This window comes from Gobio gobio, assembly GCF_949357685.1.
Source record: "Gobio gobio genome assembly, chromosome: 12".
Classification (NCBI taxonomy): domain Eukaryota; kingdom Metazoa; phylum Chordata; class Actinopteri; order Cypriniformes; family Gobionidae; genus Gobio; species Gobio gobio.
The window spans coordinates 57,114,663-57,132,440 of NC_137105.1; the positions used below are offsets into that span (position 1 = coordinate 57,114,663).

General features: G+C 42.4%; 1 protein-coding gene across 2 annotated transcripts in view; it reads right to left on the reverse strand.

Annotated features, from left to right (window-relative positions):
- LOC307135436 (BTB/POZ domain-containing protein 9-like) overlaps positions 1-12,278 on the reverse strand; it is a 43,887-nt gene extending 31,609 nt beyond the window's left edge. For both annotated transcript variants that reach the window (XM_079831883.1, XM_079831882.1), the window contains exons 1-2: positions 12,164-12,278; positions 11,848-12,053 (exon numbers count right to left, since the gene is read on the reverse strand). In XM_079831883.1, the coding sequence (XP_079688009.1) occupies positions 11,848-12,035 (188 nt within the window). In that variant the 5' untranslated portion in view covers positions 12,036-12,053; positions 12,164-12,278. The remainder of the gene's footprint in view (positions 1-11,847; positions 12,054-12,163) is intronic.
- Positions 12,279-17,778: the final 5,500 nt, after the last annotated feature.

Genomic DNA, 17,778 nt, shown 5'->3' on the forward strand with positions numbered 1-17,778 from the left:
GTTAATCGCTTCATACTACATGCTAATAACTGTTAATCGCTTCACTCTACACGCTAATAACTGTTAATCGCTTCAGACAACATACTATAGCTGTTAATCGCTTCACTCTACACGCTAATAACTGTTAATCGCTTCATACTACATGCTAATAACTGTTAATCGCTTCACTCTACACGCTAATAACTGTTAATCGCTTCAGACAACATACTATAGCTGTTAATCGCTTCACTCTACACGCTAATAACTGTTAACCGCTTCACTCTACACGCTAATAACTGTTAACCGCTTCACTCTACGCGCTAATAACTGTTAATCGCTTCACTCTACACGCTAATAACTGTTAATCGCTTCACTCTACACGCTAATAACTGTTAACCGCTTCACACTACACGCTAATAACTGTTAATCGCTTCACTCTACACGCTAATAACTGTTAATCGCTTCACTCTACACGCTAATAACTGTTAATCGCTTCACACTACACGCTAATAACTGTTAATCGCTTCACTCTACACGCTAATAACTGTTAATCGCTTCACTCTACACGCTAATAACTGTTAATCGCTTCACTCTACACGCTAATAACTGTTAATCGCTTCACTCTACACGCTAATAACTGTTAATCGCTTCACTCTACACGCTAATAACTGTTAATCGCTTCATACTACATGCTAATAACTGTTAATCGCTTCACTCTAAACGCTAATAACTGTTTATCGCTTCACTCTAAACGCTAATAACTGTTAACCGCTTCACACTACACGCTAATAACTGTTAATCGCTTCACTCTACACGCTAATAGCTGTTAATCGCTTCACTCTACACGCTAATAACTGTTAATCGCTTCACTCTACACGCTAATAACTGTTAATCGCTTCACTCTACACGCTAATAACTGTTAATCGCTTCACTCTACACGCTAATAACTGTTAATCGCTTCACTCTACACGCTAATAACTGTTAATCGCTTCACTCTACACGCTAATAACTGTTAATCGCTTCACTCTACACGCTAATAACTGTTAATCGCTTCACTCTACACGCTAATAACTGTTAACCGCTTCACTCTACACGCTAATAACTGTTAATCGCTTCACTCTACACGCTAATAACTGTTAATCGCTTCACTCTACACGCTAATAACTGTTAACCGCTTCACTCTACACGCTAATAACTGTTAACCGCTTTACTCTACACGCTAATAACTGTTAATCGCTTCATACTACATGCTAATAACTGTTAATCGCTTCAGACAACATACTATAACTGTTAATCGCTTCACTCTACACGCTAATAGCTGTTAATCGCTTCACTCTACACGCTAATAACTGTTAATCGCTTCACTCTACACGCTAATAGCTGTTAATCGCTTCACTCTACACGCTAATAACTGTTAATAGCTTCACTCTACACGCTAATAACTGTTAATCGCTTCACTCTACATGCTAATAGCTGTTAATCGCTTCACTCTACACGCTAATAACTGTTAATCGCTTCACTCTACATGCTAATAACTGTTAATCGCTTCACTCTACACGCTAATAACTGTTAATCGCTTCACTCTACACGCTAATAACTGTTAATCGCTTCACTCTACACGCTAATAACTGTTAATCGCTTCACTCTACACGCTAATAACTGTTAATCGCTTCACTCTACACGCTAATAACTGTTAATCGCTTCACTCTACACGCTAATAACTGTTAATCGCTTCACTCTACACGCTAATAACTGTTAATCGCTTCACTCTACACGCTAATAACTGTTAATCGCTTCATACTACATGCTAATAACTGTTAATCGCTTCACTCTACACGCTAATAACTGTTAATCGCTTCATACTACATGCTAATAACTGTTAATCGCTTCACTCTACACGCTAATAACTGTTAATCGCTTCAGACAACATACTATAGCTGTTAATCGCTTCACTCTACACGCTAATAACTGTTAATCGCTTCATACTACATGCTAATAACTGTTAATCGCTTCACTCTACACGCTAATAACTGTTAATCGCTTCAGACAACATACTATAGCTGTTAATCGCTTCACTCTACACGCTAATAACTGTTAACCGCTTCACTCTACACGCTAATAACTGTTAACCGCTTCACTCTACACGCTAATAACTGTTAATCGCTTCACACGGTAATAACTGTTAATCGCATCACACGCTAATAACTGTTAATCGCTTCACTCTACACGCTAATAACTGTTAATCGCTTCACACTACACGCTAATAACTGTTAATCGCTTCACTCTACACGCTAATAACTGTTAATCGCATCACACGCTAATAACTGTTAATCGCTTCACTCTACACGCTAATAACTGTTAATCGCATCACACGCTAATAACTGTTAATCGCTTCACTCTACACGCTAATAACTGTTAATCGCTTCACTCTACACGCTAATAACTGTTAATCGCTTCACTCTACACGCTAATAACTGTTAACCGCTTCACACTACACGCTAATAACTGTTAATCGCTTCACTCTACACGCTAATAACTGTTAATCGCTTCACTCTACACGCTAATAACTGTTAATCGCTTCACACTACACGCTAATAACTGTTAATCGCTTCACTCTACATGCTAATAACTGTTAATCGCTTCACTCTACACGCTAATAACTGTTAATCGCTTCACACTACACGCTAATAACTGTTAATCGCTTCACACTACACGCTAATAACTGTTAATCGCTTCACACTACACGCTAATAACTGTTAATCGCTTCACTCTACACGCTAATAACTGTTAATCGCTTCACACTACACGCTAATAACTGTTAATCGCTTCACTCTAAACGCTAATAACTGTTAACCGCTTCACACTACACGCTAATAACTGTTAATCGCTTCACTCTACACGCTAATAGCTGTTAATCGCTTCACTCTACACGCTAATAACTGTTAATCGCTTCACTCTACACGCTAATAACTGTTAATCGCTTCACTCTACACGCTAATAACTGTTAATCGCTTCACTCTACACGCTAATAACTGTTAATCGCTTCACTCTACACGCTAATAACTGTTAATCGCTTCACTCTACACGCTAATAACTGTTAACCGCTTCACTCTACACGCTAATAACTGTTAATCGCTTCACTCTACACGCTAATAACTGTTAATCGCTTCACTCTACACGCTAATAACTGTTAATCGCTTCACTCTACACGCTAATAACTGTTAACCGCTTCACTCTACACGCTAATAACTGTTAACCGCTTTACTCTACACGCTAATAACTGTTAATCGCTTCATACTACATGCTAATAACTGTTAATCGCTTCAGACAACATACTATAACTGTTAATCGCTTCACTCTACACGCTAATAGCTGTTAATCGCTTCACTCTACACGCTAATAACTGTTAATCGCTTCACTCTACACGCTAATAGCTGTTAATCGCTTCACTCTACACGCTAATAACTGTTAATAGCTTCACTCTACACGCTAATAACTGTTAATAGCTTCACTCTACACGCTAATAACTGTTAATCGCTTCACTCTACACGCTAATAACTGTTAATCGCTTCACTCTACACGCTAATAACTGTTAATCGCTTCACTCTACACGCTAATAACTGTTAATCGCTTCACACTACACGCTAATAACTGTTAACCGCTTCACACTACACGCTAATAACTGTTTATCGCTTCACTCTACACGCTAATAACTGTTAACCGCTTCACTCTACACGCTAATAACTGTTAATCGCTTCACACTACACGCTAATAACTGTTAACCGCTTCACACTACACGCTAATAACTGTTAACCGCTTCACTCTACACGCTAATAACTGTTAATCGCTTCACTCTACACGCTAATAACTGTTAATCGCTTCACTCTACACGCTAATAACTGTTAATCGCTTCACTCTACACGCTAATAACTGTTAATCGCTTCACTCTACACGCTAATAACTGTTAATCGCTTCACTCTACACGCTAATAACTGTTAACCGCTTCACTCTACACGCTAATAACTGTTAATCGCTTCACTCTACACGCTAATAACTGTTAATCGCTTCACTCTACACGCTAATAACTGTTAATCGCTTCACTCTACACGCTAATAACTGTTAATCGCTTCACTCTACACGCTAATAACTGTTAACCGCTTCACACTACACGCTAATAACTGTTAATCGCTTCACTCTACACGCTAATAACTGTTAATCGCTTCACTCTAAACGCTAATAACTGTTAACCGCTTCACACTACACGCTAATAACTGTTAATCGCTTCACTCTACACGCTAATAGCTGTTAATCGCTTCACTCTACACGCTAATAACTGTTAATCGCTTCACTCTACACGCTAATAACTGTTAATCGCTTCACTCTACACGCTAATAACTGTTAATCGCTTCACTCTACACGCTAATAACTGTTAATCGCTTCACTCTACACGCTAATAACTGTTAATCGCTTCACTCTACACGCTAATAACTGTTAATCGCTTCACTCTACACGCTAATAACTGTTAATCGCTTCACTCTACACGCTAATAACTGTTAACCGCTTCACTCTACACGCTAATAACTGTTAATCGCTTCACTCTACACGCTAATAACTGTTAATCGCTTCACTCTACACGCTAATAACTGTTAACCGCTTCACTCTACACGCTAATAACTGTTAACCGCTTTACTCTACACGCTAATAACTGTTAATCGCTTCATACTACATGCTAATAACTGTTAATCGCTTCAGACAACATACTATAACTGTTAATCGCTTCACTCTACACGCTAATAGCTGTTAATCGCTTCACTCTACACGCTAATAACTGTTAATCGCTTCACTCTACACGCTAATAGCTGTTAATCGCTTCACTCTACACGCTAATAACTGTTAATAGCTTCACTCTACACGCTAATAACTGTTAATAGCTTCACTCTACACGCTAATAACTGTTAATCGCTTCACTCTACACGCTAATAACTGTTAATCGCTTCACTCTACACGCTAATAACTGTTAATCGCTTCACTCTACACGCTAATAACTGTTAATCGCTTCACACTACACGCTAATAACTGTTAACCGCTTCACACTACACGCTAATAACTGTTTATCGCTTCACTCTACACGCTAATAACTGTTAACCGCTTCACTCTACACGCTAATAACTGTTAATCGCTTCACACTACACGCTAATAACTGTTAACCGCTTCACACTACACGCTAATAACTGTTAACCGCTTCACTCTACACGCTAATAACTGTTAATCGCTTCACTCTACACGCTAATAACTGTTAATCGCTTCACTCTACACGCTAATAACTGTTAATCGCTTCACTCTACACGCTAATAACTGTTAATCGCTTCACTCTACACGCTAATAACTGTTAATCGCTTCACTCTACACGCTAATAACTGTTAACCGCTTCACTCTACACGCTAATAACTGTTAATCGCTTCACTCTACACGCTAATAACTGTTAATCGCTTCACTCTACACGCTAATAACTGTTAACCGCTTCACACTACACGCTAATAACTGTTAATCGCTTCACTCTACACGCTAATAACTGTTAATCGCTTCACTCTACACGCTAATAACTGTTAATCGCTTCACTCTACACGCTAATAACTGTTAATCGCTTCACTCTACACGCTAATAACTGTTAATCGCTTCACTCTACACGCTAATAACTGTTAATAGCTTCACTCTACATGCTAATAGCTGTTAATCGCTTCACTCTACACGCTAATAACTGTTAATCGCTTCACTCTACACGCTAATAACTGTTAATCGCTTCACTCTACACGCTAATAACTGTTAATCGCTTCACTCTACACGCTAATAACTGTTAATCGCTTCACTCTACACGCTAATAGCTGTTAATCGCTTCACTCTACACGCTAATAACTGTTAACCGCTTCACACTACACGCTAATAACTGTTAATCGCTTCACACTACACGCTAATAGCTGTTAACCACTTCACACTACACGCTAATAACTGTTAATCGCATCACACTACACGCTAATAACTGTTAATCGCTTCACACTACACGCTAATAACTGTTAACCGCTTCACACTACACGCTAATAACTGTTAATCGCTTCACACTACACGCTAATAGCTGTTAATCGCTTCACTCTACACGCTAATAACTGTTAATCGCTTCACTCTACACGCTAATAACTGTTAATCGCTTCACTCTACACGCTAATAACTGTTAATCGCTTCACTCTACACGCTAATAACTGTTAATCGCTTCACTCTACACGCTAATAACTGTTAATCGCTTCACTCTACACGCTAATAACTGTTAATCGCTTCACACGCTAATAACTGTTAATCGCTTCACTCTACACGCTAATAACTGTTAATCGCTTCACTCTACACGCTAATAACTGTTAATCGCTTCACTCTACACGCTAATAACTGTTAATCGCTTCACTCTACACGCTAATAACTGTTAACCGCTTCACTCTACACGCTAATAACTGTTAATCGCTTCACTCTACACGCTAATAACTGTTAATCGCTTCACTCTACACGCTAATAACTGTTAATCGCTTCACACGCTAATAACTGTTAATCGCTTCACTCTACACGCTAATAACTGTTAACCGCTTCACTCTACACGCTAATAACTGTTAACCGCTTCACTCTACACGCTAATAACTGTTAATCGCTTCACTCTACACGCTAATAACTGTTAACCGCTTCACTCTACACGCTAATAACTGTTAATCGCTGCACACGCTAATAACTGTTAATCGCTTCACTCTACACGCTAATAACTGTTAATCGCTTCACTCTACACGCTAATAACTGTTAACCGCTTCACTCTACACGCTAATAGCTGTTAATCGCTTCACACTACACGCTAATAACTGTTAATCGCTTCACTCTACACGCTAATAACTGTTAATCGCTTCACTCTACACGCTAATAACTGTTAATCGCTTCACTCTACACGCTAATAACTGTTAATCGCATCACACTACACGCTAATAACTGTTAATCGCTTCACACTACACGCTAATAACTGTTAACCGCTTCACACTACACGCTAATAACTGTTAATCGCTTCACTCTACACGCTAATAACTGTTAATCGCTTCACTCTACACGCTAATAACTGTTAATCGCTTCACTCTACACGCTAATAACTGTTAACCGCTTCACTCTACACGCTAATAACTGTTAATCGCTTCACACGCTAATAACTGTTAATCGCTTCACTCTACACGCTAATAACTGTTAATCGCTTCACTCTACACGCTAATAACTGTTAATCGCTTCACTCTACATGCTAATAGCTGTTAACCGCTTCACTCTACACGCTAATAACTGTTAATCGCTTCACTCTACACGCTAATAACTGTTAACCGCTTCACTCTACACGCTAATAACTGTTAATCGCTTCACACTACACGCTAATAACTGTTAATCGCTTCACTCTACACGCTAATAACTGTTAATCGCTTCACTCTACACGCTAATAACTGTTAACCGCTTCACTCTACACGCTAATAACTGTTAATCGCTTCACACGCTAATAACTGTTAATCGCTTCACTCTACACGCTAATAACTGTTAATCGCTTCACTCTACACGCTAATAACTGTTAATCGCATCACACTACACGCTAATAACTGTTAATCGCTTCACACTACACGCTAATAACTGTTAACCGCTTCACACTACACGCTAATAACTGTTAATCGCTTCACTCTACACGCTAATAACTGTTAATCGCTTCACTCTACACGCTAATAACTGTTAACCGCTTCACTCTACACGCTAATAGCTGTTAATCGCTTCACACTACACGCTAATAACTGTTAACCGCTTCACTCTACACGCTAATAACTGTTAACCGCTTCACTCTACACGCTAATAACTGTTAATCGCTTCACTCTACATACTATAGCCATTAACACATGAGCTCATCCGTGAACATGAGTCAGAGTCATCAGGCCACGCCTCCAGCGGCGAAACTTACACACTGCCTTTAAGTGTCTGGATCTCTTGTTCTCAGTGTTGGGTCACGTGTGTGTCAGTGAGACAGGTGTGGTGATGATCACGTGTGTGTCAGTGAGACAGGTGTGGTGATGATCACGTGTGTGTGTCAGTGAGACAGGTGTGGTGATGATCACGTGTGTGTCAGTGAGACAGGTGTGGTGATGATCACGTGTGTGTCAGTGAGACAGGTGTGGTGATGATCACGTGTGTGTGTCAGTGAGACAGGTGTGGTGATGATCACGTGTGTGTCAGTGATCACGTGTGTGTCAGTGAGACAGGTGTGGTGATGATCACGTGTGTGTCAGTGAGACAGGTGTGGTGCTGATAACGTGTGTGTGTCAGCGAGACAGGTGTGGTGATGATCACGTGTGTGTCAGTGAGACAGGTGTGGTGATGATCACGTGTGTGTGTCAGTGAGACAGATGTGGTGATGATCACGTGTGTGTGTCAGTGAGACAGGTGTGGTGATGATCACGTGTGTGTCAGTGAGACAGGTGTGGTGATGATCACGTGTGTGTCAGTGAGACAGGTGTGGTGATGATCACGTGTGTGTCAGTGAGACAGGTGTGGTGATGATCACGTGTGTGTCAGTGAGACAGGTGTGGTGATGATCACGTGTGTGTCAGTGAGACAGGTGTGGTGATGATCACGTGTGTGTCAGCGAGACAGGTGTGGTGATGATCACGTGTGTCAGTGAGACAGGTGTGGTGATGATCACGTGTGTGTCAGTGAGACAGGTGTGGCGATGATCACGTGTGTGTGTCAGTGAGACAGGTGTGGTGATGATAACGTGTGTGTGTCAGTGAGACAGGTGTGGTGATGATCACGTGTGTGTCAGTGAGACAGGTGTGGTGATGGTCACGTGTGTGTGTCAGTGAGACAGATGTGGTGATGATCACGTGTGTGTCAGTGAGACAGGTGTGGTGATGATCACGTGTGTGTCAGTGAGACAGATGTGGTGATGATCACGTGTGTGTCAGTGAGACAGGTGTGGCGATGATCACGTGTGTGTGTCAGTGAGACAGGCGTGGTGATGATCACGTGTGTGTCAGTGAGACAGGCGTGGTGATGATCACGTGTGTGTCAGTGAGACAGGTGTGGCGATGATCACGTATGTGTCAGTGAGACCGGTGTGGCGATGATCACGTGTGTGTGTCAGTGAGACAGATGTGGTGATGATCACGTGTGTGTCAGTGAGACAGGTGTGGTGATGATCACGTGTGTGTCAGTGAGACAGGTGTGGTGATGATCACGTGTGTGTGTCAGCGAGACAGGTGTGGTGATGATCACGTGTGTGTCAGTGAGACAGGTGTGGTGATGGTCACGTGTGTGTGTCAGTGAGACAGATGTGGTGATGATCACGTGTGTGTCAGTGAGACAGGTGTGGTGATGATCACGTGTGTGTGTCAGTGAGACAGATGTGGTGATGATCACGTGTGTGTCAGTGAGACAGGTGTGGCGATGATCACGTATGTGTCAGTGAGACCGGTGTGGCGATGATCACGTGTGTGTGTCAGTGAGACAGATGTGGTGATGATCACGTGTGTGTCAGTGAGACAGGTGTGGTGATGATCACGTGTGTGTCAGTGAGACAGGTGTGGTGATGATCACGTGTGTGTGTCAGCGAGACAGGTGTGGTGATGATCACGTGTGTGTCAGTGAGACAGGTGTGGTGATGGTCACGTGTGTGTGTGTCAGTGAGACAGATGTGGTGATGATCACGTGTGTGTCAGTGAGACAGGTGTGGTGATGATCACGTGTGTGTGTCAGTGAGACAGATGTGGTGATGATCACGTGTGTGTCAGTGAGAAAGGTGTGGTGATGGTCACGTGTGTGTCAGTGAGACAGGTGTGGTGATGGTCACGTGTGTGTCAGTGAGACCGGTGTGGTGATGATCACGTGTGTGTGTCAGCGAGACAGGTGTGGTGATGATCACGTGTGTGTCAGCGAGACAGGTGTGGTGATGGTCACGTGTGTGTCAGTGAGACAGGTGTGGTGATGATCACGTGTGTGTCAGTGAGACAGGTGTGGTGATGATCACGTGTGTGTCAGTGAGACAGGTGTGGTGATGATCACGTGTGTGTCAGTGAAACCGGTGTGGTGATGATCACGTGTGTGTGTCAGCGAGACAGGTGTGGTGATGATCACGTGTGTGTGTCAGCGAGACAGGTGTGGTGATGATCACGTGTGTGTCAGTGAGACAGGTGTGGTGATGGTCACGTGTGTGTCAGTGAGACAGGTGTGGTGATGATCACGTGTGTGTCAGTGAGACAGGTGTGGTGATGATCACGTGTGTGTCAGTGAGACAGGTGTGGTGATGATCACGTGTGTGTCAGTGAGACCGGTGTGGTGATGATCACGTGTGTGTCAGTGAGACCGGTGTGGTGATGATCACGTGTGTGTCAGTGAGACAGGTGTGGTGATGATCACGTGTGTGTGTCAGTGAGACAGATGTGGTGATGATCACGTGTGTGTCAGTGAGACAGATGTGGTGATGATCACGTGTGTGTCAGTGAGACAGGTGTGGCGATGATCACGTGTGTGTCAGTGAGACAGGTGTGGCGATGATCACGTGTGTCAGTGAGACAGGTGTGGTGATGATCACGTGTGTGTCAGTGAGACAGGTGTGGTGATGATCACGTGTGTGTGTCAGTGAGACAGGTGTGGTGATGATCACGTGTGTGTCAGTGAGACAGGTGTGGTGATGGTCACGTGTGTGTCAGTGAGACAGGTGTGGTGATGATCACGTGTGTGTCAGTGAGACAGGTGTGGTGATGATCACGTGTGTGTCAGTGAGACAGGTGTGGTGATGATCACGTGTGTGTCAGTGAGACAGGTGTGGTGATGATCACGTGTGTGTCAGTGAGACAGGTGTGGCGATGATCACGTGTGTCAGTGAGACAGGTGTGGTGATGATCACGTGTGTGTCAGTGATACAGGTGTGGTGATGATCACGTGTGTGTGTCAGTGAGACAGGTGTGGTGATGATCACGTGTGTGTCAGTGAGACAGGTGTGGTGATGGTCACGTGTGTGTCAGTGAGACAGGTGTGGTGATGATCACGTGTGTGTCAGTGAGACAGGTGTGGCGATGATCACGTGTGTGTGTCAGTGAGACAGGTGTGGTGATGATCACGTGTGTGTCAGTGAGACAGGCGTGGTGATGATCACGTGTGTGTCAGTGAGACAGGTGTGGTGATGATCACGTGTGTGTCAGTGAGACAGGTGTGGTGATGATCACGTGTGTGTCAGTGAGACAGGTGTGGTGATGATCACGTGTGTGTCAGTGAGACAGGTGTGGTGATGATCACGTGTGTGTCAGTGAGACAGGTGTGGTGATGATCACGTGTGTGTCAGTGAGACAGGTGTGGTGATGATCACGTGTGTGTCAGTGAGACAGGTGTGGTGATGATCACGTGTGTGTCAGTGAGACAGGTGTGGTGATGATCACGTGTGTGTCAGTGAGACAGGTGTGGTGATGATCACGTGTGTGTCAGTGAGACAGGTGTGGCGATGATCACGTGTGTGTGTCAGTGAGACAGGTGTGGTGATGATAACGTGTGTGTGTCAGTGAGACAGGTGTGGTGATGATCACGTGTGTGTCAGTGAGACCGGTGTGGTGATGATCACGTGTGTGTCAGTGAGACAGGTGTGGTGATGATCACGTGTGTGTCAGTGAGACAGGTGTGGTGATGATAACGTGTGTGTGTCAGTGAGACAGGTGTGGTGATGATCACGTGTGTGTCAGTGAGACCGGTGTGGTGATGATCACGTGTGTGTCAGTGAGACAGGTGTGGTGATGATCACGTGTGTGTCAGTGAGACAGGTGTGGTGATGAACTTCACCTGAAATAGTGGCATCGTGCCGCGAGGATGACGCGATGCGCGGGAAAGCGCTTGTGCTCCACCAGGAAGGTGACGTCACTGTAGTCCTGCCCCGCCTCCAGCGCGCCGAGCTGCTCGGACAGCAGGTGCACGTGATCGATCTCCGACACGGGGGCGCGCGGCCGCAGGGGGTGGCTGTTGCTGCTCATCGCGCGCGCGACACTCTCCTGATCAACACACACACACACACACACACACACACACACGTCATCATCATCATCATCTCTCACACACACACACACACACACACACACACTGATCGCCGATCGACACATACCCGCCTCAGCTCTCTCTGATGCCGGAATACTGTGATCTAATGACACTCCGCTGCTACTTTGACGCCGGGCATCTTGTGGAGCGACACGATATGGACGTGACCCGGATGTTGATGTGTGTTACCGGAAGCGGCACGAGCAGTAGCGCCCTCTGGGAGCCGGTCCGCCCTCGAAATCGGATCTCTATCAGCTATCCGTTAATTATCATACTAAGTACATACGAACGATATTAATTTAAATATGTATAATTACTATAGTAGTGACGGGAGAAAAGCTTCGAATCCATTGACCAGAATGATTTAGTGTCCGAGCGCGCGCGGGTGACCCCTGCTGGCCAGAAGAGTGAAAACACAACACTAACACACAACACTAACACACAACACTAACACACAACACCTTACACACACAGAAGAGTGGAAACACAACACTAACACACAACACTAACACACAACACCTTACACACACAGAAGAGTGAAAACACAACACTAACACACAACACTAACACACAACACTAACACACAACACCTTACACACACAGAAGAGTGGAAACACAACACTAACACACAACACTAACACACAACACTAACACACAACACTAATACACAACACCTTACACACACAGAAGAGTGGAAACACAACACTAACACACAACACTAACACACACAGAAGAGTGGAAACACAACACTAACACACACAGAAGAGTGGAAACACAACACTAACACACACAGAAGAGTGGAAACACAACACTAACACACACAGAAGAGTGGAAACACAACACTAACACACACAGAAGAGTGGAAACACAACACTAACACACAACACTAATACACAACAACACCTTACACACACAGAAGAGTGGAAACACAACACTAACACACAACAACACCTTACACACACAGAAGAGTGGAAACACAACACTAACACACAACACTAACACACACAGAAGAGTGGAAACACAACACTAACACACACAGAAGAGTGGAAACACAACACTAACACACACAGAAGAGTGGAAACACAACACTAACACACACAGAAGAGTGGAAACACAACACTAACACACACAGAAGAGTGGAAACACAACACTAACACACAACACTAATACACAACAACACCTTACACACACAGAAGAGTGGAAACACAACACTAACACACAACAACACCTTACACACACAGAAGAGTGGAAACACAACACTAACACACAACAACACCTTACACACACAGAAGAGTGGAAACACAACACTAACACACAACAACACCTTACACACACAGAAGAGTGAAAACACAACACTAACACACAACACCTTACACACACAGAAGAGTGAAAACACAACACTAACACACAACACTAATACACAACAACACCTTACACACACAGAAGAGTGAAAACACAACACTAACACACAACACTAACACACAACAACACCTTACACACACAGAAGAGTGGAAACACAACACTAACACACAACACTAACACAACAACACCTTACACACACAGAAGAGTGGAAACACAACACTAACACACAACACTAACACAACAACACCTTACACACACAGAAGAGTGGAAACACAACACTAACACACAACACTAACACACAACAACACCTTACACACACAGAAGAGTGAAAACACAACACTAACACACAACACTAACACACAACAACACCTTACACACACAGAAGAGTGGAAACACAACACTAACACACAACACTAACACAACAACACCTTACACACACAGAAGAGTGGAAACACAACACTAACACACAACACTAACACACAACAACACCTTACACACACAGAAGAGTGGAAACACAACACTAACACACAACACTAACACAACAACACCTTACACACACAGAAGAGTGGAAACACAACACTAACACACAACACTAACACAACAACACCTTACACACACAGAAGAGTGGAAACACAACACTAACACACAACACTAACACAACAACACCTTACACACACAGAAGAGTGAAAACACAACACTAACACACACAGAAGAGTGGAAACACAACACTAACACACAACACTAACACAACAACACCTTACACACACAGAAGAGTGGAAACACAACACTAACACACAACACTAACACAACAACACCTTACACACACAGAAGAGTGAAAACACAACACTAACACACAACACTAACACAACAACACCTTACACACACAGAAGAGTGGAAACACAACACTAACACAACAACACCTTACACACACAGAAGAGTGGAAACACAACACTAACACAACAACACCTTACACACACAGAAGAGGGGAAACACAACACTAACACACAACAACACCTTACACACACACAGAAGAGTGGAAACACAACACTAACACACAACACCTTACACACACAGAAGAGTGAAAACACAACACTAACACACAACACCTTACACACACAGAAGAGTGAAAACACAACACTAATACACAACAACACCTTACACACACAGAAGAGTGGAAACACAACACTAACACACAACACTAATACACAACACCTTACACACACAGAAGAGTGAAAACACAACACTAACACACAACACTAATACACAACACCTTACACACACAGAAGAGTGGAAACACAACACTAACACACAACACTAATACACAACACTAATACACAACAACACCTTACACACACAGAAGAGTGGAAACACAACACTAACACACAACACTAATACACAACAACACCTTACACACACAGAAGAGTGGAAACACAACACTAACACACAACACTAATACACAACACCTTACACACACAGAAGAGTGGAAACACAACACTAATACACAACACTAATACACAACACTAATACACAACAACACCTTACACACACAGAAGAGTGGAAACACAACACTAATACACAACACTAATACACAACAACACCTTACACACACAGAAGAGTGGAAACACAACACTAATACACAACACTAATACACAACAACACCTTACACACACAGAAGAGTGGAAACACAACACTAATACACAACACTAATACACAACAACACCTTACACACACAGAAGAGTGGAAACACAACACTAATACACAACACTAATACACAACACCTTACACACACAGAAGAGTGGAAACACAACACTAACACACAACACTAATACACAACACTAATACACAACAACACCTTACACACACAGTTGAAATGCTTTAAAGCAGAATATATTAAACACAATCCTCTAATAACATTACATATCAAGTGACTGTATAATGTGTTCTTTTATCAACTTGTTTTGTTTGTTCAATGGCTAAATAGGCCAATACGAGACTATTAACTAATATTATTCCTTTTAACTATATTAATGTGTAATTAAACCTGTTCAGATGTATAAAACACGGTCCGAGATCAGCCGGTTGCATAAACTGCTTAGACTAGTCTTAAAAGTTAGTCATCTATTTTTTTCTTCAAGACTGTTCTTAACTTTTTAAAGTCAGTTACATAAAAAGTCAGATTGGTCTAATTTGAATCAGAAGAGTTAGACTGATTACCTCTTGACTAATTGCTAGTGTGTCAAATTAGTTCTTAAGACACAGATTAAACATAATGGCTGAGTTTATGCAACTGGCCTATACCATGAAGCCGGTTTAGCTGCTATAGCCAGATGTGTTTAAGCTTAGTTTGTGCTAATCCTGGGTTTTTGGTGCCATTATGATAAGAGATCTCAAACTGAAATGGACCAATCAGCTGTCAGCAAAGTGACACACCCCTGATGCAGTAAAGCCACGCCCCTTTTCTACTCCACATTAAAGGCTAACATAGCACATGTTTTTTAAAGACTAACGCGTCTGGCTTTTAACAATGCTTATTTATTATAATAATAATTTTGAATGATTTAGATATAATTTATGTTATTATTATTTATGTTATTATTTGATACCAATCTTTCGTTTGAAAGCCACGTTTCTAGCATCTGTAAAACTGCTTTCTACCATCTTAAAAATATATCTAAATTACGGCACATGCTCTCAATGCAAAATGCTGAACAGTTAGTTCATGCGTTCATGACCTCAAGGCTAGATTATTGTAATGCTCTACTGGGTGGTTGCCCTGCTCGCTTAATAAATAAACTCCAGCTGGTCCAAAACGCAGCAGCTCGAGTTCTTACTAGAACCAGGAAGTATGACCATATTAGCCCAGTTCTGTCAACACTGCACTGGCTGCCTATTAAACATCGCATAAATTTTAAAATCTTACTTATTACTTACAAAGCACTAAATGGTTTAGCTCCCCAATACTTGAGCGAGCTCTTAACATATTATACTCCATCACGTCTACTGCGCTCTCTAAACTCTGGCCAGTTGATCATACCGAGAATATCCAAATCAACTGCAGGCGCTCGATCCTTTTCCTATTTAGCACCTAAACTCTGGAACAGTCTTCCTAACATTGTTCAGGAAGCAGACACACTCTGTCAGTTTAAATCTAGACTAAAAACACATCTCTTTACTGTGGCATACACATAAAACACTTTTTCAATGAAATGATTGTTAGGCTGCATTAACTAGGTCAGCCGGAACCGGGAACACTTCCCATAACACCTGATGTACTCGTTACATCATCAGAAGAATGGCATCTACGCTAATGATAGTCTCTCTGTTTTATCCCGAGGTTTACTGCAGTCAGCCGGATCCGGGCCGTATCCAGATCAGATGGTGGACCTGTGCCCAGAGAAGACCAACACATGACCAACGCATGACCAACACATGACCAACACATGACCAACACATGACCAACACATGACCAACACATGACCAACACATGACCAACACATGACCAACACATGACCAACACATGACCAACACATGACCAACACATGACCAACGCATGACCAACACAGGCCCCTGAAGTGTCTGAGAGACCGTGATTAGACGCCCCCTGCAACTGCCTCATCGGCACGGCATCTCAATAAACCCGTCTCCAGCGTGTTGCCTCCGATCATTCGAATATTCTGATCTATTATGACCTCTGAGCTGTAAAGCTGCCAAAATAATAATAATAATCATACACTGTGTGTTAATTGGCCAGAGGAGAACTGCCCCCCCGACTGAGCCTGGTTTCTCCAAGGTTTATTTTCCTCCATTCTGCTCCTGATGGGGTTTGGGTTTCCTCTGGCTTGTGTTGCTCAGTTGGGGACACTACATGTTCAACTAAATATCCAAATAAATCTAATTATTAAACTAAATTAACCATTTAAGCTAAATTACTGATCTAATTACTGATCTAAAGCCCACACTGTCACTGTATTATAATTGAAATGAACTGATGACATCAGCGTTTTCTCCAGAATGGCTGTACAGCTGAATAAAATTATGCTGCATTATTTTCCTGTTTAACACTGTAAAGCTGCTGTGAGACAATCTGCAGTGTTAAAAGCGCTATATAAATAAAGTTGACTTGACTTGACTTATTATACACTTAATCAATTACTCATTTTAGTTAATCAATCATTAATTTAGACACTTAGTTGAAATGAATATAAATAGCCTATACAAAGGTCATACAAATAAGCTTTAAAATCAATAAATAAAGCTTTAAAATTTACAACACGTGAGCTTAAATGTTCAATTCTCTATATCAACTAAACTGTGGGAGCG